Source organism: Drosophila suzukii, chromosome 2R (assembly GCF_043229965.1).
Source record: "Drosophila suzukii chromosome 2R, CBGP_Dsuzu_IsoJpt1.0, whole genome shotgun sequence".
NCBI lineage: Eukaryota > Metazoa > Arthropoda > Insecta > Diptera > Drosophilidae > Drosophila > Drosophila suzukii.
The window spans coordinates 22,778,486-22,805,703 of record NC_092081.1 but is presented as its reverse complement, the minus strand read 5'-3'; the positions used below and the strand labels follow the sequence as shown (position 1 = coordinate 22,805,703).

The 27,218-nt window shown below is 43.1% G+C and overlaps 6 protein-coding genes and 2 pseudogenes across 8 annotated transcripts; all 8 read left to right on the top strand.

The window, feature by feature from the left end:
• The first annotated feature begins 340 nt into the window (after positions 1 to 340).
• LOC108010237 (threonine-rich protein) lies at positions 341 to 1,633 on the top strand. Its single transcript, XM_036813785.3, has 2 exons — positions 341 to 714; positions 783 to 1,633. Exons 1-2 carry the CDS (start codon positions 352 to 354, stop codon positions 1,380 to 1,382), a joined length of 963 nt encoding a protein of 320 aa, XP_036669680.2. The 5' UTR covers positions 341 to 351; the 3' UTR covers positions 1,383 to 1,633.
• Positions 1,634 to 2,317: 684 nt separating this feature from the next.
• On the top strand, positions 2,318 to 3,939 carry LOC118876992 (uncharacterized). 2 transcript variants are annotated; one of them, XM_036813787.3, is made up of 3 exons: positions 2,318 to 2,478; positions 3,167 to 3,532; positions 3,595 to 3,939. In XM_036813787.3, exons 1-3 carry the CDS (start codon positions 2,421 to 2,423, stop codon positions 3,723 to 3,725), a joined length of 555 nt encoding a protein of 184 aa, XP_036669682.2. In that variant the 5' UTR covers positions 2,318 to 2,420; the 3' UTR covers positions 3,726 to 3,939. The 2 variants fall into 2 exon arrangements, with proteins under 2 accessions (XP_036669682.2, XP_036669681.2); XM_036813786.3 differs by having other exon boundaries at positions 3,592 to 3,939.
• Positions 3,940 to 4,082: 143 nt separating this feature from the next.
• Positions 4,083 to 5,567, top strand: LOC118876993 (major surface trophozoite antigen 11-like). The gene is made up of 4 exons (XM_070994776.1): positions 4,083 to 4,131; positions 4,202 to 4,837; positions 4,905 to 5,127; positions 5,183 to 5,567. Exons 1-4 carry the CDS (start codon positions 4,083 to 4,085, stop codon positions 5,565 to 5,567), a joined length of 1,293 nt encoding a protein of 430 aa, XP_070850877.1.
• A 788-nt stretch (positions 5,568 to 6,355) lies between these two features.
• On the top strand, positions 6,356 to 7,485 carry LOC139352478 (uncharacterized; annotated as a pseudogene).
• A 1,234-nt stretch (positions 7,486 to 8,719) lies between these two features.
• LOC108014225 (uncharacterized) lies at positions 8,720 to 10,320 on the top strand. 2 transcript variants are annotated; one of them, XM_017080260.4, is made up of 3 exons: positions 8,720 to 8,880; positions 9,548 to 9,913; positions 9,976 to 10,320. In XM_017080260.4, the coding sequence occupies exons 1-3, from the start codon at positions 8,823 to 8,825 to the stop codon at positions 10,104 to 10,106; spliced, it is 555 nt and encodes a 184-aa protein (XP_016935749.2). In that variant the 5' UTR covers positions 8,720 to 8,822; the 3' UTR covers positions 10,107 to 10,320. The 2 variants fall into 2 exon arrangements, with proteins under 2 accessions (XP_016935749.2, XP_016935748.2); XM_017080259.4 differs by having other exon boundaries at positions 9,973 to 10,320.
• A 143-nt stretch (positions 10,321 to 10,463) lies between these two features.
• LOC118876994 (major surface trophozoite antigen 11-like) lies at positions 10,464 to 12,012 on the top strand. The gene is made up of 4 exons (XM_070994775.1): positions 10,464 to 10,512; positions 10,583 to 11,218; positions 11,286 to 11,426; positions 11,470 to 12,012. The coding sequence occupies exons 1-4, from the start codon at positions 10,464 to 10,466 to the stop codon at positions 11,946 to 11,948; spliced, it is 1,305 nt and encodes a 434-aa protein (XP_070850876.1). The 3' UTR covers positions 11,949 to 12,012.
• Positions 12,013 to 12,559: 547 nt separating this feature from the next.
• Positions 12,560 to 13,560, top strand: LOC118876995 (uncharacterized; annotated as a pseudogene).
• Positions 13,561 to 14,632: 1,072 nt separating this feature from the next.
• On the top strand, positions 14,633 to 25,857 carry LOC108009650 (G surface protein, allelic form 156). Its single transcript, XM_017074164.4, has 7 exons — positions 14,633 to 14,790; positions 16,219 to 17,228; positions 17,463 to 18,600; positions 18,661 to 19,920; positions 19,992 to 23,780; positions 23,937 to 24,052; positions 24,119 to 25,857. Exons 1-7 carry the CDS (start codon positions 14,733 to 14,735, stop codon positions 25,679 to 25,681), a joined length of 8,934 nt encoding a protein of 2,977 aa, XP_016929653.3. The 5' UTR covers positions 14,633 to 14,732; the 3' UTR covers positions 25,682 to 25,857.
• The last annotated feature ends 1,361 nt before the right edge of the window (positions 25,858 to 27,218 follow it).

The following is a 27,218-nucleotide window of genomic DNA, read 5'->3' as shown; positions in this document are numbered from 1 at the left end:
GGAGTCACTTCAAATTATCTTCAAGACATTTGATCTAATTCGTTGTCTAATCTAGGTAGATAACCGATTAAAAGCAAAAAATTCCATTACCGATGTAAACTTGTTTATTTACTTTTGACTAAGGAACTACTTTAAAGGGTGCCCCACAAAAACTCGGGCACTTGAGGCCCATGAGGCTTAAGGAACCCCACAAAGAAAACAGAGTTGTTTATGCAATTTCTGAAGAGATGGAGGACAATCACTTAACGAGCTTACACACTTCAGTTGGCTATCTATAAAGAAATATCAGAAACATCCTCTTAAGTGACCAGAATTTATATAAAGCAATGGTTAGCTGGTGACAGCTTTTCAATGCTAAATGTTCTTTGCACAATGTCAAACTTGAATTTCTCTCAACTCCTGCTGGCACTGCTTTTAACCAGCAGTTATGTATTGGCATCGGAAAAATGTATTTATTGTCGGGGCATTAATTGCCAAAGGACTAGTTACGAGGCGGATGATCAGTGTTCGGATAAATTGGATGCCTGTGTGAGTGTTTTTCAAGATGGATTTATTCAGGCTCAAGGATGTTTGGAAGGTCTAGAGGATGATTTAAGAGAAAAATGTCAGGAGGATAATAAGGTACATGGAACTGACTGCGAGGTCTGTATAACGGAAAAGTGCAACAAGGTGGCGCCAAAAACATACAGCTGTCTTCAGTGTAATAGCGCAGAGGTAGTTGTTCGAATAATAAAATATTGAGCCAAAAACCTAATAACTTTAAAATAATATTTTTCCCCAAGGAAATTCAATGTGCTGAATCTCCAGAGCTTCTGAAAGCTATAGAATGCCTTATTCCGAGATCTGGTAGAGGTTTTTGCTTTGCCAGTTTGGAGGGAGATCTTTTGGAAAGAGGATGTTCTTTGACCCTTTCAGATCAAGTAAATTGCCTGGCCAATCCAAATTGTCACTTGTGCGATCCCTTAGAACAACCCCGATGCAATGATCAACTTATAAAAGCTGATGATTCCTCAACCACTGAAGACCCAGCGGAATCCACTAGTTCATCAACTGAGTCTACACCTAGTTCAACAATAACAACAGAATCAACATCGAGTTCTTCAACAAGTTCATCCACAAGTTCTTCCACAAGTTCTTCTACGAGTTCCTCCACAAGTTCTTCTACAAGTTCTTCAACAAGTTCATCCACAAGTTCTTCTACAAGTTCTTCAACAAGTTCATCCACAAAATCACCAGAAACTACCCAATCAACCACAGAAACTTCGACAACCGAGGAGATCCAAACAACAACGGAAACACCCAGTTCGGCATTTGGTTTACGTGCTTCCATGTTCCTAATATTTACTCAATTGGCTTTTTGTGTTCACAACGTACTTCAATAATACAAATAATACCTAAAAAATTTCCACCACCTTGTCCGGAACGTAATCTATGTACGACTATTATTAAAGTAATTTTTATGACGCGATCATACATTTTTTCCTATTTGTTCCTAATATTTAATCAATTGGCTTTTTGTGCTTACAACGTACTTCAATAATACAAATAATACCTAAAAAATTCCCACCACCTTGTCCGGAACGGAATCTATGTACGACTATTATTAAAGAAATTTTTATGACGCGATCATAAATTTGTTCCTATTTGTTCCTAATATTTAATCAATTGGCTTTTTGTGCTCACAACGTACTTCAATAATACAAATAATACCTAAAAAATTCCCACAATTAAAAGATTAAGTTCTTATGAAAAGCCTTTAGCACTATCTGGGCCTTTCCAAACAGAACTATGTGATTTACAATCGCGCAATATTAATGCGCCATCTGGTTGTTAGATTTTGTAACTATCGATTAACGAATAAGGCTATCGATTTTTGAAGCTTTAAGCCTTTTCTCCTTCGCAGATAGTTATCTAAGTGCAGTGGTGATAAGGAACTACGAAGCTGAATGCAATTGAAATTCAAAACGTTTTTGCTGGCAATGCGATTCGATGGCCTCCATTTGACAGCATTTTATGGCCAGGATCCTCTAATCAGCCAACATATATTTTGGCTGTCCATCGTGGAAAATCTTATCGAAACATGTTTACTACTAAATTTTCGCCTGATTATGGTCGGCTTATCTGAATAGTTCTTGTTGCTTTTTATGTTAACTCCCCTCAATCGGCTATAAATAACGAAGCTTTATCGGCCATATAGCTATGGCAACAGCGCCTACAATATAATCGCCTTGGGCCCCTAATATAGAGCAATAATCAAACGAGCGCGACCCATCGATAGATCGATTGCCCCAAGCTTGTCGCCAGTCGAAAATGTATAAAAGGCCTTACTTCACCCAGCTAACAATTAGTTGCCGGAATCCATTTTTGTGGCTAATACGGAAATACGCGAGTCGCCGTTTTGAAGTGAACCTTAAACGATCATGAAATCAACGGCAGCAGGAGTAGCCCTGCTACTTCTAGTGCTAAGTCACTCAAGTGGTAGGTTTTGACCAAGTCAAGGATTAAGGATAATGAAAAGTGAAAGTTAACTAACTAACACCCCGAAAAGTGCGACAAATAACCAGAAAACATAGAAGATACTGAAAAGTTCAATGAAAACTTTCCAAGTTATAGAAATAAGAAAAAATTTTTTTTAAACAAAGAACAAAATAATTGTATGTCCGTCAACCGCGCCGTCATTTATGGTACACATGCTTTTATATGGGCTATATGAAACCATTATCTATTATCAATAAAACAAAAAAGGCCTTCACCATGAGACATAAGCGTGTTACTAATATTGATTGTAAGATGCGAGACATTTTCAAAGTACAAATTTTGTAATCATACTACTTTTCGTTTGATAATCAAGTTGGGCAATTCCTGCAATCCTAATCAAAATTTTCAAGTGTCTTGGAAATTCTCCATACTTGATTTATATGGATCAAGCCAACAATCAGATTAAAAGTGGATTTTGGACTTATCAACATGGAAGCCACACAAACCATGACCTCCATAGCTCCAGTAGTCATAAACAAGGCGAAATTCGATTACCCCACGGCCCATAAACTATTTTATAAGTAACAAGCGTATTTTTAAACAAGAATTTTACTTGCCTTCGCGAAATGAATTAAAATTTCATTCATTCAAAATGATATTACAGTTTTTCTTATCATCTCTTGTATAGCCAAGGAGATCACTCAGACCTGCTGGAAATGCTCTGGAGCGGATTGCGATGATCCTGTGTCTAGTCTCTGCAGCCAGTACAGTGCCGATGATGGTTGCTATACCTTGTTTAACTATTATACCAATGTTACGGCCATGGGATGTCAGTCCGATCTGGACGAAGAGTTTGTGGATGATTATTTCCACTCCCTTTTATTCTGCAACGAGAGTAATTGCAACTCCTTGGATAACCTGCCAGTTCCGCACAAGTGCCTCTTCTGCGATTCTTCAGAGGATCCCAACTGCGCTACAGATCCTTCAAAGATCGAGCTAATAGGAAACTGTGGTGTCTTACCCTACTCCAGCTGTCAGACCCGAATTAGTATTGGTAGTATAAGGAAAGATATCCTTGAATGAAATATTGTAATTTGTTTAATCCCTCCACAGAAGGCTGGACCCAACGTAGTTGTCTAAGCAGCTTAGAACGAGATGAACTGGAGGAGTGCCTCGCTGGAACTGGAAACTGTACGGTTTGCACTGGCGATTACTGCAACAGGGAAATATATCCCGCCGATCGTTAAAAGTCGCCCTTGCAACTAGAAAATCGCCCATCAATTTTGAAAATCGGTGGCCTAGCGGTCTAATGCGTTGAAGCCCACGAAGAGTCAACATTTATTTTTCTTTTTTGTGAAATTTTTTATAACTGAATTCTTAACAATTTTGTGTGCAGAGGCAAAAAAAATTTAGAACACGTCAAAATAACAAATAAAAAAAATGCATATTACATTAAAATAATATTTTTTTAATGTATTTAGTCTAATTGGGTAAAAAAAAACATAATTTGTTGTCGTTAGTGAGAATATTTCTTTGAATTAAATTGAGAATTTGTTCTTGGAAGAAATTGAGATATGCACCCTTTTTGCGCGTCGCCTAGCGCGATGCGTCTTTGGTGCAGCGGTTGTGCTCTCGACTGCGAACCCAGCGGTCGTGAGTTCGATTCTCGCTACGACCACGAAGATTTTTGAAGACCTTATACAATACTGCGATGATAACTCAGGCAACTGCAAGTTCTGCAAGTCTTCGGGATGTAACACCGCCAAGGAACTAAGTGCTGCTGCCTATGTGGACTGTCTGTTTTGTGATGGCAGAATGCGTGAGGAGTGGTGTGTTGGAGATATATCCCGTACCTTATCCTGCCACGGCAGCTGCTTCACCGGTCTATATCCCCGCAATCAGTCAGACTCAAATCCCGTTTACGATCTGGCCCGCGGATGTTTGGATGAACTCGAGTACGACGATCGCGAGGCCTGCGCAGCCGGAACTTTGGCAAACTGTGTTTCATGTTCGGGCGCCAATACTGCTGACGTGCCAGAGGATCGACTCAGCTGCAACGTCTGTCAGGATGCGGAGTGTGAAACGACTGTCAGCCAAGTTTGTTTGGGTTATCGTTCCGGAGAACAGTGCTACATTCAAGTGGGCGATCGCAGTGTCACGGCCATGGGTTGTGCCACCGATCTAGAGGATTCATACCTGTTGACCAACCGCAGGGATGTGTATCTTTGCTCCGGCAACGATTGCAATACCAAGGATAAACTGAACACGGTCGGTGTCTCCTGTAATATCTGTAATTCCACCTATGATGACGGTTGTGTAAGCACTGGTGGGTCTTCGCCAGCTGTCTACCTTAATGAAGGTGGGTGCTTATAAGATTTAATTCAAATGTATTCAACGAGATACTTTTCACCTTTAATAATTTTCAGACGGCGTTTTGGAGCGTGGCTGTCTCATGGACACCGATGATGACCTCTTCGATGAATGCTTGAGCTCTGGAAGCTCCAACTGCACCATTTGCAGCACGAATGGTTGCAACAACGAGATCTATCCCTCGGACTGGCTAGCCAGTCTGCGTTGCGATTCCGCCAACGATGCGGACTGTGCCCTGAGTCCCAATAGCTATTCGGGCCTATTCGAAGGACGATCCCTGTGTGACTTCCTTGACCAACGGTCGAACTCTTCGTGGCTGCCAATCGGAACTTAGTTGCGACGAATCCCAGGCGGGAAGCTGCAGGATTTGCTCTGGAGCCAACTGCAATGGTGTGGATCTGCAGTCGGGTTACGTGGGTGAGCCAGGAAAGTGGACGGATCTTCCATTGAGCTGTTATGTTTGTGAAGACGCCGCCAGTTGTGCCTCTGTCACGGAAGCCACCAAGTGTAAGGGTAACAACAAGCAGACCTGCTCCACGGTCTTTAATTCTGCGGGTCAGGTGGTGGCCAGAGAATGCACCACCGAAACTGATGAGCAGGCTTGTCTGAATGATGCCAACTGCCTGTTGTGCTCACCTGGTGATATTAGGAACTGCAATGCTGCTAACATCTCCGATAGCTCTAGTGTTGGAAATCGCTTCATTCGTTTCCTAAGATAACTGTTATATTGTAACTGGAATGAAAGTCAAATTTGTAAAATATCTAATAAATAAAATAACAAAATAAATGAATAAAAAGTGTATTTAAGCCCCGATTTAACTTTAACAAAAAAACTTTTGAGGTAATTTATCTCACTCTGATTAAAATGAAATAATATTGTTGTGTATGTCACTGGTTTTTTCTTATAACACTTTATCGGAATATAATCGCTAATATTTGAAGACTGATAGCGTTGAGAGGGGAAGCCTTAAAATTAGGAAATATTTCCTCCTTAGTTAGTTTATTTCTTATTATTATTATAAAAATCTTGTATAGATTAATGTTTGAAGTTTTTTAAAATGTATCAAGATATTTAACATTCAGTGTGATTCTCAATGAAGCGCATTGGTGAATCATCCGCAGTCTACATATAATACCGATGATGATCAAAAACAGCCTTCAATAGGAGTCTCTTCAAATTATCTTCAAGACATTTGATCTAATTCGTTGTCTAATCTAGGTAGATAACCGATTAAAAGCAAAAAATTCCATAAACGATGAAAACTTGTTTATTTACTTTTGACTGAGATACTACATTAAAGAGTGTCCCCACAAAAACTCGGGCACTTGAGGGCCATGGGGCTTAAGGAACCCCACAAAGAAAACAGAGTTGTTTATGCAATTTCTGAAGAGATGAAGGACAATCACTTAACGAGCTTACACACTTCAGTTGGCTATCTATAAAGAAATATCAGAAACATCCTCTTAAAAGACCAGAATTTATATGAAGCGATGGTTAGCTGGTGACAGCTTTTCAATGCTAAATGTTCTTTGCTCAATGTCAAACTTAAATTTCTCTGAACTCCTGCTGGTACTGATTTTAACCAGCAGTTATGTATTGGCATCGGAAAAATGTATTTATTGTCGGGGCATTAATTGCCAAAGGACTAGTTACGAGGCGGATGATCAGTGTTCGGATAAATTGGATGCCTGTGTGAGTGTTTTTCAAGATGGATTTATTCAGGCTCAAGGATGTTTGGAAGGTCTAGAGGATGATTTAAGAGAAAAATGTCAGGAGGATAATAAGGTACATGGAACTGACTGCGAGGTCTGTATAACGGAAAAGTGCAACAAGGTGGCTCCAAAAAAAATACAGCTGTCTTCAGTGTAATAGCGCAGAGGTAGTTGTTCGAATAATAAAATATTAAACCAAAAACCTTATAATTTTAAAATAATATTTTTTCCCAAGGGCATTCAGTGTGCTGAAACTCCAGAGCTTCTGAAAGCTGTAGAATGCCTTATTCCGAGATCTGGTAGAGGTTTTTGCTTTGCCAGTTTGGTGGGAGATCGTTTGGAGAGAGGATGTTCTTTGACTCTTTCAGATCAAGTAAATTGCCTGGCCAATCCAAATTGTCACTTGTGCGATCCCTTGGAACAACCCCGCTGCAATGATCAACTTATAAAAGCAGATTCCTCAACCACTCAAGACCCAGCGGAATCCACTAGTTCATCAACTGAGTCTACACCTAGTTCAACAATAACAACAGAATCAACATCGAGTTCTTCAACAAGTTCATCCACAAGTTCTTCCACAAGTTCTTCTACGAGTTCCTCCACAAGTTCTTCTACAAGTTCTTCAACAAGTTCATCCACAAGTTCTTCTACAAGTTCTTCAACAAGTTCATCCACAAAATCACCAGAAACTACCCAATCAACCACAGAAACTTCGACAACCGAGGAGATCCCAACAACAACGGAAACACCCAGTTCGGCATTTGGTTTACGTGCTTCCATGTTCCTAATATTTACTCAATTGGCTTTTTGTGTTCACAACGTACTTCAATAATACAAATAATACCTAAAAAATTTCCACCGCCTTGTCCGGAACGGAATCTATGTACGACTATTATTAAAGTAATTTTTATGACGCGATCATAATTTTTTTCCTATTTGTTCCTAATATTTAATCAATTGGCTTTTTGTGCTCACAACGTACTTCAATAACACAAATAATACCTAAAAAATTCCCACCACCTTGTCCGGAACGGAATCTATGTACGACTATTATTAAAGTAATTTTTATGACACGATCATAAATTATTTGTCACGAATAATTGCAACCTTTTGGGTTTAGTGCTTGGGCAAAAAATTCGGTGCAGGGTTTGTTATGTCACCGAATAAAGATTGATAAGCCACGATTATTTGACTAAAATCGACCAGCCCTCTGAAAAGCCTCTTTATATAACCATCACCAAATTTTTTAATAATGGTTTACAATCGTAAAAAAATTTCTACTTTAGAACCAAAGTGACTTATATATTTTCTATTCTTAGTTATCTGAGATTTCTTATTTAGATTTAAGGAAGACAAGTTTAGAGTGTTCCCTTTTCGTAGCAATATGAGCAATAAAGATTTACAACGAAAAAGACTTTAATCTTGTTGAATCACTTTCGCTATGATTCATTTGAGGTATTTATTTATTTACTTATTACTACTCATTTAGGGTTGATTTTATGATATTATTAAATGTCTAGCCTAAAGTCGACTAGGGTCAATAAAAGTAAGCAATAGGCGTTAAAAGATTAAGTTCTTATAAAAAGCCTTTAGCACTATCTGGGCCTTTCCAAACAGAACTATGTGATTTACAATCGCGCAATATTAATGCGCCATCTGGTTGTTAGATTTTGTAACTATCGATTAACGAATAAGGCTATCGACTTTTGAAGCTTTAAGCCTTTTCTCCTTCGCAGATAGTTATCTGAGTGCAGTGGTGATAAGGAACTACGAAGCTGAATGCAATTGAAATTCAAAACGTTTTTGCTGGCAATGCGATTCGATGGCCTCCATTTGACAGCATTTTATGGCCAGGATCCTCTAATCAGCCAACATATATTTTGGCTGTCCATCGTGGAAAATCTTATCGAGAGGTGTAAACATGTTTACTATTAAATTTTCGCCTGATTATGGTCGGCTTATCTGAATAGTTCTTGTTGCTTTTTATGTTAATTCCCCTCAATCGGCTATAAATAACGAAGCTTTATCGGCCATATAGCTATGGCAACAGCGCCTACAATATAATCGCCTTGGGCCCCTAATATAGAGCAATAATCAAACGAGCGCGACCTATCGATAGATCGATTGCCCCAAGCTTGTCGCCAGTCGAAAATGTATAAAAGGCCTTACTTCATCCAGCTAACAATTAGTTGCCGGAATCCATTTTTGTGGCTAATACGGAAATACGCGAGTCGCCGTTTTGAAGTGAACCTTAAACGATCATGAAATCAACGGCAGCAGGAGTAGCCCTGCTACTTCTAGTGCTAAGTCACTCAAGTGGTAGGTTTTGACCAAGTCAAGGATTAAGGATAATGAAAAGTGAAAGTGAAAGTTAACTAACTAACACCCCGAAAAGTGCGACAAATAACCAGAAAACATAGAAGATACTGAAAAGTTCAATGAAAACTTTCCAAGTTATAGAAATAAGAAAAAAATTTTTTAAACAAAGAACAAAATAATTGTATGTCCGTCAACCGCGCCGTCATTTATGGTACACATGCTTTTATATGGGCTATATGAAACCATTATCTATTATCAATAAAACAAAAAAGGCCTTCACCATGAGACATAAGCGTGTTACTAATATTGATTGTAAGATGCGAGACATTTTCAAAGTACAAATTTTGTAATCATACTACTTTTCGTTTGATAATCAAGTTGGGCAATTCCTGCAATACCAATCAAAATTTTCAAGTGTCTTGGAAATCCTCCATACTTGATTTATATGGATATGATTACGGGAAAAGATCGCGTCGATGAGGTAACGGCAGCCATCGGACATCGGTAGTCATAAACAAGGCGAAATTCGATTACCCCACGGCCCATAAACTATTTTATAAGTAACAAGCGTATTTTTAAACAAGAATTTTACTTGCCTTCGCGAAATGAATTAAAATTTCATTCATTCAAAATGATATTACAGTTTTTCTTATCATCTCTTGTATAGCCAAGGAGATCACTCAGACCTGCTGGAAATGCTCTGGAGCGGATTGCGATGATCCTGTGTCTAGTCTCTGCAGCCAGTACAGTGCCGATGATGGTTGCTATACCTTGTTTAACTATTATACCAATGTTACGGCCATGGGATGTCAGTCCGATCTGGACGAAGAGTTTGTGGATGATTATTTCCACTCCCTTTTATTCTGCAACGAGAGTAATTGCAACTCCTTGGATAACCTGCCAGTTCCGCACAAGTGCCTCTTCTGCGATTCTTCAGAGGATCCCAACTGCGCTACAGATCCTTCAAAGATCGAGCTAATAGGAAACTGTGGTGTCTTACCCTACTCCAGCTGTCAGACCCGAATTAGTATTGGTAGTATAAGGAAAGATATCCTTGAATGAAATATTGTAATTTGTTTAATCCCTCCACAGAAGGCTGGACCCAACGTAGTTGTCTAAGCAGCTTAGAACGAGATGAACTGGAGGAGTGCCTCGCTGGAACTGGAAACTGTACGGTTTGCACTGGCGATTACTGCAACAGGGAAATATATCCCGCCGATCGTTAAAAGTCGCCCTTGCAACTAGAAAATCGCCCATCAATTTTGAAAATCGGTGGCCTAGCGGTCTAATGCGTTGAAGCCCACGAAGAGTCAACATTTATTTTTCTTTTTTGTGAAATTTTTTATAACTGAATTCTTAACAATTTTGTGTGCAGAGGCAAAAAAAATTTAGAACACGTCAAAATAACAAATAAAAAAAATGCATATTACATTAAAATAATATTTTTTTAATGTATTTAGTCTAATTGGGTAAAAAAAAACATAATTTGTTGTCGTTAGTGAGAATATTTCTTTGAATTAAATTGAGAATTTGTTCTTGGAAGAAATTGAGATATGCACCCTTTTTGCGCGTCGCCTAGCGCGATGCGTCTTTGGTGCAGCGGTTGTGCTCTCGACTGCGAACCCAGCGGTCGTGAGTTCGATTCTCGCTACGACCACGAAGATTTTTGAAGACCTTATACAATACTGCGATGATAACTCAGGCAACTGCAAGTTCTGCAAGTCTTCGGGATGTAACACCGCCAAGGAACTAAGTGCTGCTGCCTATGTGGACTGTCTGTTTTGTGATGGCAGAATGCGTGAGGAGTGGTGTGTTGGAGATATATCCCGTACCTTATCCTGCCACGGCAGCTGCTTCACCGGTCTATATCCCCGCAATCAGTCAGACTCAAATCCCGTTTACGATCTGGCCCGCGGATGTTTGGATGAACTCGAGTACGACGATCGCGAGGCCTGCGCAGCCGGAACTTTGGCAAACTGTGTTTCATGTTCGGGCGCCAATACTGCTGACGTGCCAGAGGATCGACTCAGCTGCAACGTCTGTCAGGATGCGGAGTGTGAAACGACTGTCAGCCAAGTTTGTTTGGGTTATCGTTCCGGAGAACAGTGCTACATTCAAGTGGGCGATCGCAGTGTCACGGCCATGGGTTGTGCCACCGATCTAGAGGATTCATACCTGTTGACCAACCGCAGGGATGTGTATCTTTGCTCCGGCAACGATTGCAATACCAAGGATAAACTGAACACGGTCGGTGTCTCCTGTAATATCTGTAATTCCACCTATGATGACGGTTGTGTAAGCACTGGTGGGTCTTCGCCAGCTGTCTACCTTAATGAAGGTGGGTGCTTATAAGATTTAATTCAAATGTATTCAACGAGATACTTTTCACCTTTAATAATTTTCAGACGGCGTTTTGGAGCGTGGCTGTCTCATGGACACCGATGATGACCTCTTCGATGAATGCTTGAGCTCTGGAAGCTCCAACTGCACCATTTGCAGCACGAATGGTTGCAACAACGAGATCTATCCCTCGGACTGGCTAGCCAGTCTGCGTTGCGATTCCGCCAACGATGCGGACTGTGCCCTGAGTCCCAATAGCTATTCGGGCCTATTCGAAGGACGATCCCTGTGTGACTTCCTTGACCAACGGTCGAACTCTTCGTGGCTGCCAATCGGAACTTAGTTGCGACGAATCCCAGGCGGGAAGCTGCAGGATTTGCTCTGGAGCCAACTGCAATGGTGTGGATCTGCAGTCGGGTTACGTGGGTGAGCCAGGAAAGTGGACGGATCTTCCATTGAGCTGTTATGTTTGTGAAGACGCCGCCAGTTGTGCCTCTGTCACGGAAGCCACCAAGTGTAAGGGTAACAACAAGCAGACCTGCTCCACGGTCTTTAATTCTGCGGGTCAGGTGGTGGCCAGAGAATGCACCACCGAAACTGATGAGCAGGCTTGTCTGAATGATGCCAACTGCCTGTTGTGCTCACCTGGTGATATTAGGAACTGCAATGCTGCTAACATCTCCGATAGCTCTAGTGTTGGAAATCGCTTCATTCGTTTCCTAAGATAACTGTTATATTGTAACTGGAATGAAAGTCAAATTTGTAAAATATCTAATAAATAAAATAACAAAATAAATGAATAAAAAGTGTATTTAAGCCCCGATTTAACTTTAACAAAAAAACTTTTGAGGTAATTTATCTCACTCTGATTAAAATGAAATAATATTGTTGTGTATGTCACTGGTTTTTTCTTATAACACTTTATCGGAATATAATCGCTAATATTTGAAGACTGATAGCGTTGAGAGGGGAAGCCTTAAAATTAGGAAATATTTCCTCCTTAGTTAGTTTATTTCTTATTATTATTATAAAAATCTTGTATAGATTAATGTTTGAAGTTTTTTAAAATGTATCAAGATATTTAACATTCAGTGTGATTCTCAATGAAGCGCATTGGTGAATCATCCGCAGTCTACATATAATACCGATGATGATCAAAAACAGCCTTCAATAGGAGTCTCTTCAAATTATCTTCAAGACATTTGATCTAATTCGTTGTCTAATCTAGGTAGATAACCGATTAAAAGCAAAAAATTCCATTAACGATGAAAACTTGATTATTTACTTTTGACTGAGATACTACATTAAAGAGTGCCATGGGGCTTAAGGAACCCCACAAAGAAAACAGAGTTGTTTATGCAATTTCTGAAGAGATGGAGGACAATCACTTAACGAGCTTACACACTTCAGTTGGCTATCTATAAAGAAATATCAGAAACATCCTCTTAAGTGACCAGAATTTATATAAAGCAATGGTTAGCTGGTGACAGCTTTTCAATGCTAAATGTTCTTTGCTCAATGTCAAACTTAAATTTCTCTGAACTCCTGCTGGCACTGCTTTTAACCAGCAGTTATGTATTGGCATCGGAAAAATGTATTTATTGTCGGGGTATGAGTTGCCAAAGGACTAGTTACGAGGCGGATGATCAGTGTTCGGATAAATTGGATGCCTGCGTGAGTGTTTTTAAAGATGGATTTATTCAGGCTCAAGGATGTTTGGAAGGTCTAGAGGATGATTTAAGAGAAAAATGTCAGGAGGATAATAAGGTACATGGAACTGACTGCGAGGTCTGTATAACTGAAAGCTATAGAATGCCTTATTCCGAGATCTGGTAGAGGTTTTTGCTTTGCCAGTTTGGTGGGAGATCGTTTGGAGAGGTGATGTTCTTTGACTCTTTCAGATCAAGTAAATTGCCTGGCCAATCCAAATTGTCACTTGTGCGATCCCTTGGAACAACCCCGCTGCAATGATCAACTTATAAAAGCAGATTCCTCAACCACTCAAGACCCAGCGGAATCCACTAGTTCATCAACTGAGTCTACACCTAGTTCAACAATAACAACAGAATCAACATCTAGTTCAACAACAAGTTCAACAACAAGTTCTTTAACAAGTTCATCCACAATTTTCTCCACAAGTTCTTCTACAAAATCTTCCACAAGTTCCTCAACAAAATCACCAGAAACTAATATTTACTCAATTGGCTTTTTGTGTTCACAACGTACTTCAATAATACAAATAATACCTAAAAAATTACCACCACCTTGTCCGGAACGGAATCTATGTACGACTATTATTAAAGTAATTTTTATGACACGATCATAAATTTTTTGTCACGATTAATTGCAACCTTTTGGGTTTAATGCTTGCGCAAAAAATTCGGTGCGGGGTTTGTTATGTCACCGATTAAAGATTGATAAGCCACGATTAGATGTCGAAAATCGACCAGCCCACTGAAAAGCCTCCTTATATAATCATCACCAAATTTTTTAATAATGGTTTACAATCGTTAAGAAATTTATACTTTAAAACCAAAGTGATTTATATATTTTCCATTCTTAGTTATCTGAGATTTCTTATTTAGATTTAAGGTAGCTAAGGTTGGAGTGTTCCATTTTCGTAACAATATGAGCAATAAAGATATTCAATGAAAAAGACTTTAATATTGTTGAATCACTTTCGCTATGATTCACTTGAAGTATTTATTTATTTAGTTATTTCTACTCATTTAGGGTCGATTTTATGACATTATTAAATGCCTAGCCTAAAGTCCACTAGGGGCAATAAAAGTAAGCAATATGCGTGAAAAGATTAAGTTCTTATGAAAAGCCTTTAGCACTATCTGGGCCTTTCCAAACAGAACTATGTGATTTACAATCGCGCAATATTAAAGCGCCATCTGGTTGTTAGATTTTGTAACTATCGATTAACCAACAAGGCTATCGATTTTTGAAGCTTTAAGCCTTTTCTCCTTCGCAGATAGTTATCTGAGTGCAGGGGTGATAAGGAAGTACGACAAACTGAATGCAGCTGAAATGCAAAACGTTTTTGTTGGCAATGCGATTCGATGGCCTCCATTTGGCCGCTTTTTATGGCCGAGATCCTCTAATCAGTCAACAAATATTTCGGCTGTCCATCGTGGAAAATCTTATCGAGAGGTGTAAACGTGTTCACTACTCAGTTTTCGCCTGATTATGGTCGGCTTATCTGAATAGTTCTTGTTGCTTTTTATGTTAATTCCCCTCAATCGGCTATAAATAACGAAGCTTTATCGGCCATATAGCTATGGCAACAGCGCCTACAATATAATCGCCTTGGGCCCCTAATATAGAGCAATAATCAAACGAGCGCGATAGGACCCATCGATCGATCGATTGCCCCAAGCTTGTCGCCGGTCGAAAATCTATAAAAGGCCTTAATTCATCCAGCTAACAATTAGTTGCCGGAATCCATTTTTGTGGCTAATACGGAAATACGCGAGTCGCCGTTTTGAAGTGGACCTTAAACGATCATGAAATCAACGGCAGCAGGAGTAGCCCTGCTACTTCTAGTGCTAAGTCACTCAAGTGGTAGGTTTTGACCAAGTCAAGGATTAAGGATAATGAAAAGTGAAAGTGAAAGTTAACTAACTAACACCCCGAAAAGTGCGACAAATAACCAGAAAACATAGAAGATACTGAAAAATTCAATGAAAACTTCCCAAGTTATATAAATATTGCTGTGCGAGTATAAGCAAAAATGAAGGAAAGACTCTTAACGAAAAAGGGAACGACAATATGTTATTCATTAGTGAAACAATATAAAAAATATATTTGTTTCAAGTGTTGATATCAAAAAAAAATGAACCATTTAATACTTTTAAAAAAGGAACGACAATATATTCTTCATTTCAAAAACAATATAAAAAATATATTTGTTTCAAGTGTAGATATGTAAAGAAAAAGAAATATTTAATACTTTAACACTTTATTACGTAAATGTAAAATAACCAACCAATCAAAAATACTACAGTTGAAAACGAAATTCAAACGTTCTTGGGAAAATCCATTGAACAACTAAGAACACAAATGTATAAAAGGAAGTTTGACCTATCTAATCTACCGATAGTACGAATCTCCTCGTGTTTTTCCCCATCGGACAAAGAACAAAATAATTGTATGTCCGTCAATCGCGCCGTCATTTATGACTCATACACATGCTTTTATATGGGCTATATGAAACCATTATCTATTATCAATAAAACAAAAAAGCACTTCACCATGAGACATAAGCGTGTAACTAATATTGATTGTAAGATGCGAGACATTTTCAAAGTACAAATTTGGTAATCATACTACTTTTCGTTTGAAAATCAAGTTGGGCAATTCCTGCAATCCTAATCAAAATTTTCAAGTGTCTTGGAAATCCTCCATACTTAATTTTTATGGATCAAGCCAACAATCAGATTAAAAGTGGATTTTGGACTTATCAACACGGAAACTACAAAAACCGTGGCCTTCATAGTTCTTGAGCGTGTACAACACATGGTGTATTCTGCGTGGTATATGCGAGTTATATCCTGCAGTATATTAAATGCAATGTTAAATACAAAATACATTTAAGGGATAAACCTCTCGAATATTCCAACTTTTCCTTTTCCCCTTGTCATTATACAATAACACGCTTCCTTATAGATTAAGTATGGCGATCGTCATTGAATTGGCCTTTTTATGGATCCCAAAGCAATTATTAATTTATTAGCTGATTACGGGAAAAGATCGCGTCAATGTGGTAACGGCAGCCATCGGACATCGGTAGTCATAAATAAGGCGAAATTCGATTACCCCACGGCCCATAAACTATTTTATAAGTAACAAGCCGCATATTGCCATTGATTGTAAATTAACCTACGTATTTTTCAACAAGAATTTTACTTGCCTTCGCGAATTAAATTAAATTATCATTCATTCAAAATTATAATATTATATATACATAAAATATTTATGTTGCACTTGCAGATGCCTTTATCCACAACTTGCATGATGGTCCGATCAACTGTTATGAGTGTTCCACCCTCGAAGAGTGCACTGCAGGATCTGGAACCCTGAGAAAATGTCTGAATAACGATGCCCAAAGTTGTGTGGCCATATTCAACAGCAATGGAGCTGTGATCGAAAGAGGTTGCAGCGACAATTTAGAATCGGTTTGCACAGAAAGTGGGGATAACTGCTACGAGTGCCGATCGCACGGTTGTAACTCCCTGAAAACCACTGAGGATCTGCTCGAGTGCTATGTCTGCGATGCCCAGAACGATGATAATTGCGTTTTCGACGTCGAACTGGTGACTGAGAGGAGGAAGTGCAACCAAGGCTGTATTACGACTCTATATGCCACCAATAGCGAGGAGGGTGCCCCCTTGGAACTGGTTCGCACTTGTTTGGATGACCTCGACTTGGACGACAGGGAGGCTTGCATCGAAGGATCCCTGGATAACTGTGTGGCCTGCAGTTCGGCCAGCTGTAATTCCGTGGATTTGGGAGTACGAGGAAGTTGCAACAACTGCAAAGGAGATTGCAGTAGTCCCCAGTCGAAAACCTGCCGGGCTGTTCCCTCTGGAGGTGCAGCAGAGAGGTGCTTCATCGAGGTCGATGAATCCGGATCCATCTACGAGATGGGCTGCCTAAGTCAGTACAATGTCAGTGATGTCACCCTCTTGGAAACCAACAAGCAATTGTGGTACTGCACTGGTGACAACTGCAATGTGGAATCTGCTCTGGCCAAGCCTCAAACATGCAAATTGTGCAGTTCCCGCACGGATGATGATTGTGCTGTGGCCCCAGAGGACGTGGAAACGAATACCCAATGCGATAGTCTCGTGAATACCGACTGCTATTCGAGGATCCTGGAGAATGGGCATACGGAGAGGGGCTGCTTGACCTCTCTGGAGGGTGAGGATTACTTCGATTGTCTCAAGGACAGCAATTCCACCAAGTGCCTCAGGTGCTCAGGAGAGAACTGCAACCAGCAGGTGGGTTTAGTATTCCATCGGGAAGATTTGGATATCTATCACGTTACTCGTGGATTTTTCTAGAATTTTCTAGTAATTTTTAATTATAAATCCTTATGTTAGATAAACCTAATCTACCTTTATTCAAATATTATAATATTAAATATTGCCCTTACATATGTTCAAAATGCAAATATTTCTTTTTAATATCTCTATTTTCAATCAAAATGTATACTTTTAAACTTAATATTCCAGTTGCAACCCAGTGAGCGTTTGAGCTGTCAGATCTGCGATTCCAGTAAAGATGCCTCCTGCGAGGCCACGCCCTCCTCCGCCGCCCTCTGCCTGCTGCACACCGCCAATCAGCAGTGTATAACAACCATAGATCTCTCGGGGAATACCCAACGTGGATGCAGTGCCTCGTTGGAGTGCGACTCCAGCAGTCCCAGGAAGTGTCAGCTGTGTTCGGGAGCCGATTGTAACAGTGCGAACCTGAAGAGGGTGGAGGATGGTCAGCCGGGACTGTGGGGTCAGGTGTTGCCCTTGAGCTGCCAGAGTTGCACTGATGCCACCAGCTGTGCCGCCACTGATCTCTCCAATGTGACCTGCTCCAGCCAATCGGAGTATTGTGTAACCGTATTCGGCGCTGATGGATCTGTTTCAGCCAAGGGATGCAGCCAGGTGGTGGAGGAGTCCTGGAGTACTTATTGCAATGCCAATAGTGGCAGCTGCCATAACTGCAACTCCAATGGATGCAATAGTGCCAGATCCCTGGATAGCTACACCGAATGCATCTACTGCGACTATGAAAACGAAGATTGTGCCAGTAACGCCGCAAATGTCAAGTCCCGTCGTCTTTGTAATGGTCAATGTATGACCGCTTCTCGCAGGAGATCAAGTGAGAATTTCATCTTCGACACTGTTCGAGGTTGTTTGGATGATAAGGAGCCGGAGGATCAGGCATCCTGTATTGCCGGAACCGATGGAGCTTGTATAGCCTGCTCTGGAACCAACTGTAACGTTGATGAAATCACCGAGATCACTCAGACCTGTTGGAAATGCTCTGGATCGGATTGCGATGATCCTGTGTCAAGTCTCTGTAGCCAGTACAGTCCCGATGATAGTTGCTATATTTTGTTTAGCTATGACGCCGATATTAAGGCCATGGGCTGTAAGTCCGATCTGGACGAAGAGTTTGTGGATGATTATTTCCACTCCCTTTTTTTCTGCAACGAGAGTAATTGCAACTTCTTCGATAACCTGCCAGTTCCGCACAAGTGTCTCTTCTGCACTTCTTCAGAGGATCCCAACTGCGCTACAGATCCCTCAAAGATCGAGCTAATAGGAAACTGTGGTATCTTACCCTACTCCAGCTGTCAGACCCGAATCAGAAGTGAGTATAAGAGAAGGTATCCTTAAAAAAATTATTGTCATTTTTTTAATACCTCCACAGATGGCTACACCCAACGTAGTTGTCTAAGCAGCTTAGAACGAGATGAGTTGGAGGAGTGCCTCGCTGGAACTGGAAGCTGTACGGTTTGCACTGGAGATTACTGCAACATGGACATATATCCCGCCGATCGTCGTCGTTGTCAGAGATGCAACTCCCTGACCGATCCCTCCTGCGCTTCAGCTCCCGACGCAGAAGAGGTGTGTCCTTATTATCTGGAAAACGAAGGATGTAGTGCCAAGTTGGTGGATGGTGTAACCTATCGTGGTTGCCAGCGGGAATTCACCTGTGACGACTCAGACAAACAGCACTGCCGCATGTGCTACAAGGATAACTGCAATGTGGCGGATCTCTCTAACTCATTCATTGGTTATCCTGGCAAGTGGTCCAGTGGGCCAGTCAATTGTTATTCTTGCAATGGCACCGAGTGCCAGGGGTCGAGTTCGGGCACTTTGCGCAAGTGTACTGGAAACGATGACCAAAACTGTGGGACAGTTTTTGATGCCTCTGGCTTGGTGGTCTTCCGAGGTTGCTCCGATACCGTCTACGAGGATGAAGACCTTCTGCAATACTGCGATGAGAACTCAGGCAACTGCAAGTTCTGCAAGTCTTCGGGATGTAACACCGCCAAGGAACTAAGTGCATATGTGGACTGTCTGTTTTGTGATGGCAGCGATCAGGCAGAATGCGTGAGGAGTGTTGGAGATATATCCCGTACATTATCCTGCCACGGCAGCTGCTTCACCGGTCTATATCCCCGCAATAAGTCAGACTCAAATCCCGTTTACGATCTGGCTCGCGGTTGTTTGGATGAACTCGAGTACGACGATCGCGAGGCTTGCGCAGCCGGAACTTTGGCAAACTGTGTTTCCTGTTCGGGCGCCAGTTGCAATACTGCTGACGTGCCAGAGAATCGACTCAGCTGCAACGTCTGTCAGGATGCGGAGTGTGAAACGACTGTCAGCCAAGTTTGTTTGGGCTATCGTTCCGGAGAACAGTGCTACATTCAAGTGGGCGATCGCAGTGTCACGGCCATGGGTTGTGCCACCGATCTGGAGGATTCATACCTGTTGACCAACCGCAGGGATGTGTATCTTTGCTCCGGCAACGATTGCAATACCAAGGATAAACTGAACACGGTCGGTGTCTCCTGTAATATCTGTAATTCCACCTATGATGACGGTTGTGTGAGCACTGGTGGGTCCTCGCCAGCTGTCTGCCAGCATTACATCAATCCCGAGTGCTACACCTATTTGAATGAAGGTGGGTGCTTATAAGATTTAAATTGAATGTATTTATTCAACGATCTACTTTCTACCTTTAATAATTTTCAGATGGCGTTTTGGAACGTGGCTGTCTCATGGACACCGATGATGACCTCTTCGATGAATGCTTGAGCTCTGGCAGCTCCAACTGCACCATTTGCAGCACAAATGGTTGCAACAACGAGATCTATCCTTCGGACTGGCTATCCTGTCTGCGTTGCGATTCCGCCAACGATGCGGAATGTGCCCTTAGCCCCTCTAGCTATTCCGGCTATTGCCGTACCTATTCGAAGGACGATGCCTGTGTGACGACTTTAACCAACGGTCGAACTCTTCGTGGCTGCCAATCGGAACTGAGTTGCGATGAATCCCAGGCGGGAAGCTGCAGAATTTGCTCTGGAGCCAATTGCAATGATGTGGATCTCCAGTCGGGTTACGTGGGTGAGCCAGGAAAGTGGACGGATCTTCCGTTAAGCTGCCATGTTTGTGATGATGCAGCCAGCTGTGCCTCTGTCACGAAAGCCACCAAGTGTGAGGGTAACAACAAGCAGACCTGCTCCACGGTCTTCAATTCTGCGGGTCAGGTGGTGGCCAGAGGATGCAGTGATGCTGTCCTGGCTGCCAATGCGGACTACTGCGATCTGAACAAGGAGAACTGTTTCCAGTGCAAGTCAGATGGTTGTAATAACGCCGCGTCCTTGGATTCCTATGTGGATTGCTACTTCTGCGATGCTGAGGTGGATGTGAACTGTGCCTGGGAGAAGCCTGAGGGTACCAGAAAGTGCCAGGGTCAGTGCATGACGGGATTGTACCCCCGAAGCTCCTCTTGGGACTCTGCCCTGCTGCCCACTCGCGGTTGTCTGGACGATCTGAACTTGGATGAACGCACTTCCTGCGCCGCGGGAACTCATGCCAACTGTACTGCCTGTACTGGATCCCTTTGCAATGGAGATGATGTGATTGCTAACCCACAGGAGTGCTATATCTGCAAGGATCCCGAGTGCGAGGACCTGGAAACAGCCAAGTGTGTGGCCTACAGGGAGCAGGATCAGTGCTACCTGGCCTACGATGAGTCTACTGTGGTGGCCATGGGCTGTGCCAGTGATTTTGAAACTCAGGTGATCCAGGAACTGGTGGCCCAGCAGCGATTGCTCCTTTGCTCCGGACAGAGGTGCAATGATTACACCATAACTCCCGATCCCCAAACTTGTCTGCACTGTACCTCTACAGATGATCCTCGCTGTGCCACCAATCCGAATCAGTTGCTTTCCACCGACATTTGCTCCAAGTTACCCTACACGGAGTGTGTGACCCAGATTGATTCGAACGGTAATACCATTCGAGGATGTCTATCCAGTTTGGGCGGAGGAGATTTCTACGAGTGTTTGACTGGAGATGGATCTCTGTGCGATACTTGCACTGGAGAACGTTGTAATGGATTGTCTGTATTCCCTGCTGATAGGAGGAAGTGCCTCCAGTGTGACTCCTCCAGCGATCCTAACTGTGCTTCCTCCCCAGCCAGCCTCACCAGCACTGTGTGTTCGATTTACTCGCAGGACGAGTCCTGTGTGACCACTTTACTAGACGGCATTACCTATAGGGGATGCAATTCTTCTCTGACCTGCTCCAATCCCTCGGACTCTTCAACTTGCCGCGTTTGCAGCTCCGGCGATGGTTGCAACACCATTAATCTGGACAGGATTAACGAAGATGGTCTGCCAGGAGCCTGGCAGGATGTTCCTATCGAGTGTCTGGAGTGCTCCGGCACGGAATGTGCTTCTGGAGGAGGTACCCTAACAAAGTGCTCCGGTTATGACAACTGTGTGACTGTATTTGGTGAAACTGGATCGGTTACCCAAAGAGGTTGCTCGGAACCGGTCTTCGGGGCCTCCACCTACTGCGATCTGAATCCGTCCTCTTGCCCGCGTTGCAATTCCAATGGCTGCAACTCTGCCGATTCCCAGGATAACTATGTGGAGTGTATCGTCTGCGATTCCAGCAAGGACTCGAACTGCCTGAGTAATCCAACCCAGATCACTAAGACTCGCCAGTGCAATGAGCGTTGTGTGTCGGCTTTCCTACCCCTCTTCAACGAAACTGAAGATCCCAGCTATGCCTTGATCCGTAATTGCTATGATGATCTGGAAAAGGAGGATCGGGATGCCTGTACCGCTGGAAGCAAGAGATTCTGTGCCACCTGTCAAGGAGCCAAGTGCAATTCGGAGGACCTGGTGGCCAGTCGGCAGAGCTGTCTGGTTTGCCAGGGTGATGAGTGCCAGAAACCGGAGGCTTCCAGTTGCTCGAATTACAGGGAGAACGATGAGTGCTACATTCAATTCGATGAGGAGAGATCTGTGTCTGCCCTGGGCTGCCTGAGTGAACTGAGCCATGAGGATATCTACCTACTGAAACGCTCCAAGAGATTGATTACCTGCAGCGATAACGACTGTAATACCATTGAGTCCGTTCCAGAAGCAGAGAGATGCACTCTGTGTAGCTCGAGAACCGATGCCAATTGTGCCATAAGTCCCTCGACTGTCACCACCTCCACCAGTTGCGTCTTTGGTGGCTTCCCCGATTGCTATTCCAGGGTACTTTCCGATGGAAGCACCGAGAGGGGTTGTCTCTCCAGCCTGGAGGATGACGAGTTCCTCTCCTGCTACAATGGCACATCGACCTCGTGCAACTCCTGCCACGGAAGTACTTGCAACCAAGAGCTTTACCCAAGCAACCGACGATCCTGCCATGTCTGCAACTCCGACACGGACCCCAGTTGCGCATCCAATCCCTCAAGCCTCACTGTTTGCTATCTGTACGAAGCAGATGACACGTGTGTGACCAATTTGAGGAACGGAGTGACCTACAGGAGCTGCTCCTCCTCGCTCAGCTGCGAGGCGAATGCCAAGACCTGTGTCTATTGCGAGGGAGATGGTTGTAATCAGGTTGATTTGGAAGCCAAGTCGGATGATAACTATGGAAAGTGGCAGGACCTTCCTCTAGAGTGTTTGACCTGCGAGGGCACTGCTTGCCAGGGTGACGAGATTCCCTCTGTCAAGTGCCAGAACAACAACGAGCAGGATTGCTTGACTGTCTTTGGATCAGATGGAGCTGTCACCCGACGTGGCTGCCAGGATGAGGTGGAATCCGATTCGGCTATCGCCACCTTCTGCGACTCCAATGTCGCCAGCTGTCCCTCTTGCAAGTCCAACAACTGCAACAATGCCACCGCTCTCAGTCAGTACACCACCTGTATCTACTGTGACTCCTACAAGAACTCCTCTTGCATTCTGGATCCCACGAGCTCTAGCCACAGGACCCGTCAATGTCAAGGACAATGTATGACTGCTCTGTATGGAAGCACCGAGTCGGGTCTCGATCTCATTCGCACTTGTCTTGATGACAAGGAGCCGGCGGATCAATTGACCTGTGCCAGTGGCAGTGATTCCACCTGCTCCGCCTGCAGCGGTGACTCCTGCAATGTCCAGACTCTGCCCGAGGATCGCCTGAGTTGCTACACCTGCGAGGGCGACGAGTGCGAGGATCCTCAGCCCAAGACCTGTGCCATCTACAAGCCCGAGGACAGCTGCTTCCTGTGGGTGGACGAGGACAACGATCTGAAGCAACTCGGCTGCCTGAGCTCCTTCCGCAACCAGGATTTGGAGTCCATTATCAAGACGAAGCGCATCGCCGTCTGCAATGGCACCAACTGCAATGTACCCCAATTCCAGTCCCCCGTGCGATGTGCTGTATGTGATTCTCGCGTTGATCCCACCTGCGCCACCAATGCCCAGGCCGTGGGAGCTTTTGAAACCTGCAGCCAGTTGCCCCACACCGGATGTTTCACCAAGTTGGAGGACGGTAAGTACAGGATTAGGCTTAATGAAATGGTTAAAAAATATATTTACCACAGAAAAAAGACAAAATCAATGTTCTCTGTTGAAGAAAGCTAGGCTGTTCTTCAGATATTTATACTAAGCTATTTCTAACATATCTCTATCATATCCCTTCCATCAGATGGTTCCACCAACCGTGGTTGCCTGTACGACCTCGGCCAGTCTGAATTCGCGGCCTGTCTGCTAGGAAACGATGCCAATTGTTCCGTGTGTTCCATTGATGGATGCAATCGCGAGGTAAGTTTATCGAACAAAACCCTATATAAACTTCTTAAAATATTGAATGTCTTCCCCCCTTTTAAGGTCTTCCCTGCTGATCGTCAAGTGTGCTATTCCTGCACCTCCGCCGATGATTCCAGTTGTGAATCGGATCCCACGTACGCCTTGGCCTGTCCCTGGGTCAGTGAAACGGAGACCTGTAAGACCCTGCTTTCCGGAAATGTTACCACCCGTGCATGCAGCAGCTACTTGGAGTGCGATTCCAGTGACTTCCGCAACTGCCGCAGTTGCTCGGGAAGCGAGTGCAATGCCATCGATCTGGCCAACCGAGTGGATGATGGTCAGCATGGAGTGTACCAGGACTTGCCTCTGAAGTGTCACTCCTGCGTGGGTGAACATTGTCTGAGTTCCCTGGGACCGGCTGTAACCTGCACACTGAACAAGGATCAGGATTGTAAGACCGTCTTCGAGGCGGATGGCGTGACGGTGAGGAGGAGGGGCTGCGCGGATGATGTCGATGACTACGAGGATCGCTACTGCCGGAAGAACCCCGCCCTGTGCTTCACCTGCAAGTCGAATGAGTGCAACGATGCCTGGTCCACGGAGGAGTTTGTCACCTGTACCTTCTGCAATTCGGCCAACAAGTCCAGCTGTGTCCTGGATCCCTCGGAGTCGGACTTGAGCAAGCGCAGCTGCAAGGGTCAGTGCTTGGTGGCCTTGAATGGCGAGGATTTGATTCGATCCTGTGTGGATGACAAGGAGTTGTATGATCGCTCTGACTGTACTACGGATGGAAGTGGCACCAACTGTGCCACCTGCTCTGGAACGGACTGTAATACCTTCTCGTATCCCTCGGATCGTCTGAGTTGCCACACCTGTGCGGATGCCAGCTGTTCGAGCAGCCAGTCCCAGGCTTGTTTGGCCTACAGATCGGATGACTACTGTTTCGCCAAGTACTCCAGGGACGGTGGCTTGGAACTGATGGGTTGTGCCAGTAGCCAGAACAGCTCCAGTCTGGAAGAGTGGCAGGAGGGAAATCAGCTGTACTCCTGCCAGGGCAGCGAGTGCAACGAACTGAGTCGTCTGCCCGGAGAAGGAGAGTGCCTGGCCTGTGACTCCAGCAGATCCCTGGAGTGCGCCCAGGATCCCACGAGTGTGGAGGGAACCATCACCTGTCATGCCCCCAATTCCGAGTGTATCACCCGCCTGGAGGATGGTCACACCATCCGAGGATGCAGGAGTGCCCTGAGCACCTCCGAGAGCAGCAGTTGTGTGGCCAGTGGCACCTGTTCCGCCTGCTCCGGCGCCAAGTGCAACTCCGAGATCTTCCCCAACAACCGACGACGCTGCCACATCTGCAACTCCACCGCAGATCCGAATTGCGCCAAGCACCCCAACAGTTTGGCCGTGTGCCCCATTTATGCCGCAAACGATGGATGTGTCACCTCCTACAATGATGGACTTCTTCGACGAGGATGTGCCTCCGAGCTGGAGTGCGAGATCGACAACGAGGACCACTGCAACAAGTGCTCCACCGATGGCTGCAACACCGTTGAACTCACAGGATCGGCGGGAGGACTTTCTGGAATTGGCCTCGGTCTCACCATCCTCGTCGCCTATCTGATCAGCTCCACTCAGCGACTGTAGGGTAGAGATCTAGACTATCCAATCTTCTAGTTCCATTTCCTCCACCTAGTTAAGTAGATTTATATAGAGTAGAGCTTATGTAATTAGATTGCTGTGCTGAGGGCAATGGGCCTTTTTGGACTTTTCGCACCATCTACCAACGATTTGTAAATAAACCAAACGAATTTTCGAACCAACTTAGAGAGTTTTCATTTTGAGATTTGTGCGTTTTCTTTTCTTTGCAGAGTGACACTCAGAAAAAATACTACCTTATTAAATTTTTAAAATCTAAATTAATTATTATTTCTCAAAATAACTAATCGAGACAACATTCATCTCTATTATAAGAGTGGTCGTCTTGACTTCACGAACGTTTCTTCTCGAACGATTGAGAGGAGGTATTGTCCAAAAATATAACATAATGCCTAAGTATTTGGCACCCTTAAACCAATAACATTTTTAGATTCCCTTATTCAGTGTTTCTTGAATACTTTATAAACAAAATATACAACTTTTTCGTCAGTTTAAATGCCTGTCCACACTTGACTGTTCTGTTTTGGAAGCCTTAACGCCTGTCTAGCTTCGAACTCCTTCAGTTTCTACACCTTTTCTCCGCTGAGATATGCCAGACAGATTTTCCCCTTTTCCGACCCACTATTTCCACGTCAATTTTTCGCTCGAGTAAAGTTGAAAAGTGAAATTGCCTTGCCTCCCGAGAAAACCTAAAAACAATGGAAAGGAAAAAGTTGCCAAGAAATTGCGAAACGCAGCCATTGGAAATAAAATGCAAATGCAGAAGGCGATGCGTTGTGCGTTTTCTTTAGTGGAGTTTAAAGCAAATTGAAATTTTCCTGGCATAACAAAGAAACGCACAACTTAATCCCTGACTCCTGCTGGGAAATAGAGATTTGTAGTCCAAAAATTGCCATCAAGATTGGGGACCCAATGAAAAGACAACTTTCTGTGGCGAAAAAAGTGGCCAAAGACCATTTGATTTGCTTTTAATTGCCGGCTTTTTGGTCAGGCCAGCGATAAGCAATTGCGTTTTAGATTTATAGCGAGCAATTAAGTGGTTGACAACGATTTAATGGCAAATTACACAATAACCACAAGACATGTAGGCGGACTCTGAAAAGATTGGAAACGAGAGCTGAAAGTGGAGGGAGCCATGAGTAATGCGAAATAAATGAACTTATTGATGGCTCAGTTGGTTGGTTTTATTTCTTGACGACTTAAAGATTTCCCTCAAGCTGTTACTGACTTTCACTCTTACTAATAAAAATTAAAGGCTTTCGGATTTTATTCGATTTTTTTGAGATTTTGTAAGGGTTCTAAAAACGTTTGAAGTTAAGTTTTTACTTTTAATGTTCTTACAAACAATAGAGCTTTCTTTATTAAACATTTTTGGTTGAACAATATGTAAATTCTTTATAAAACTTTACACATTTTCCTAACAAAAATATAACAAATTTCTTCGTGAATAAAGTTGAACCTTTTTTCAAAATCTTTGTATCACATCCATTAATATTTTTGGGTGAAAAATGTTTAAGTTTCCTCC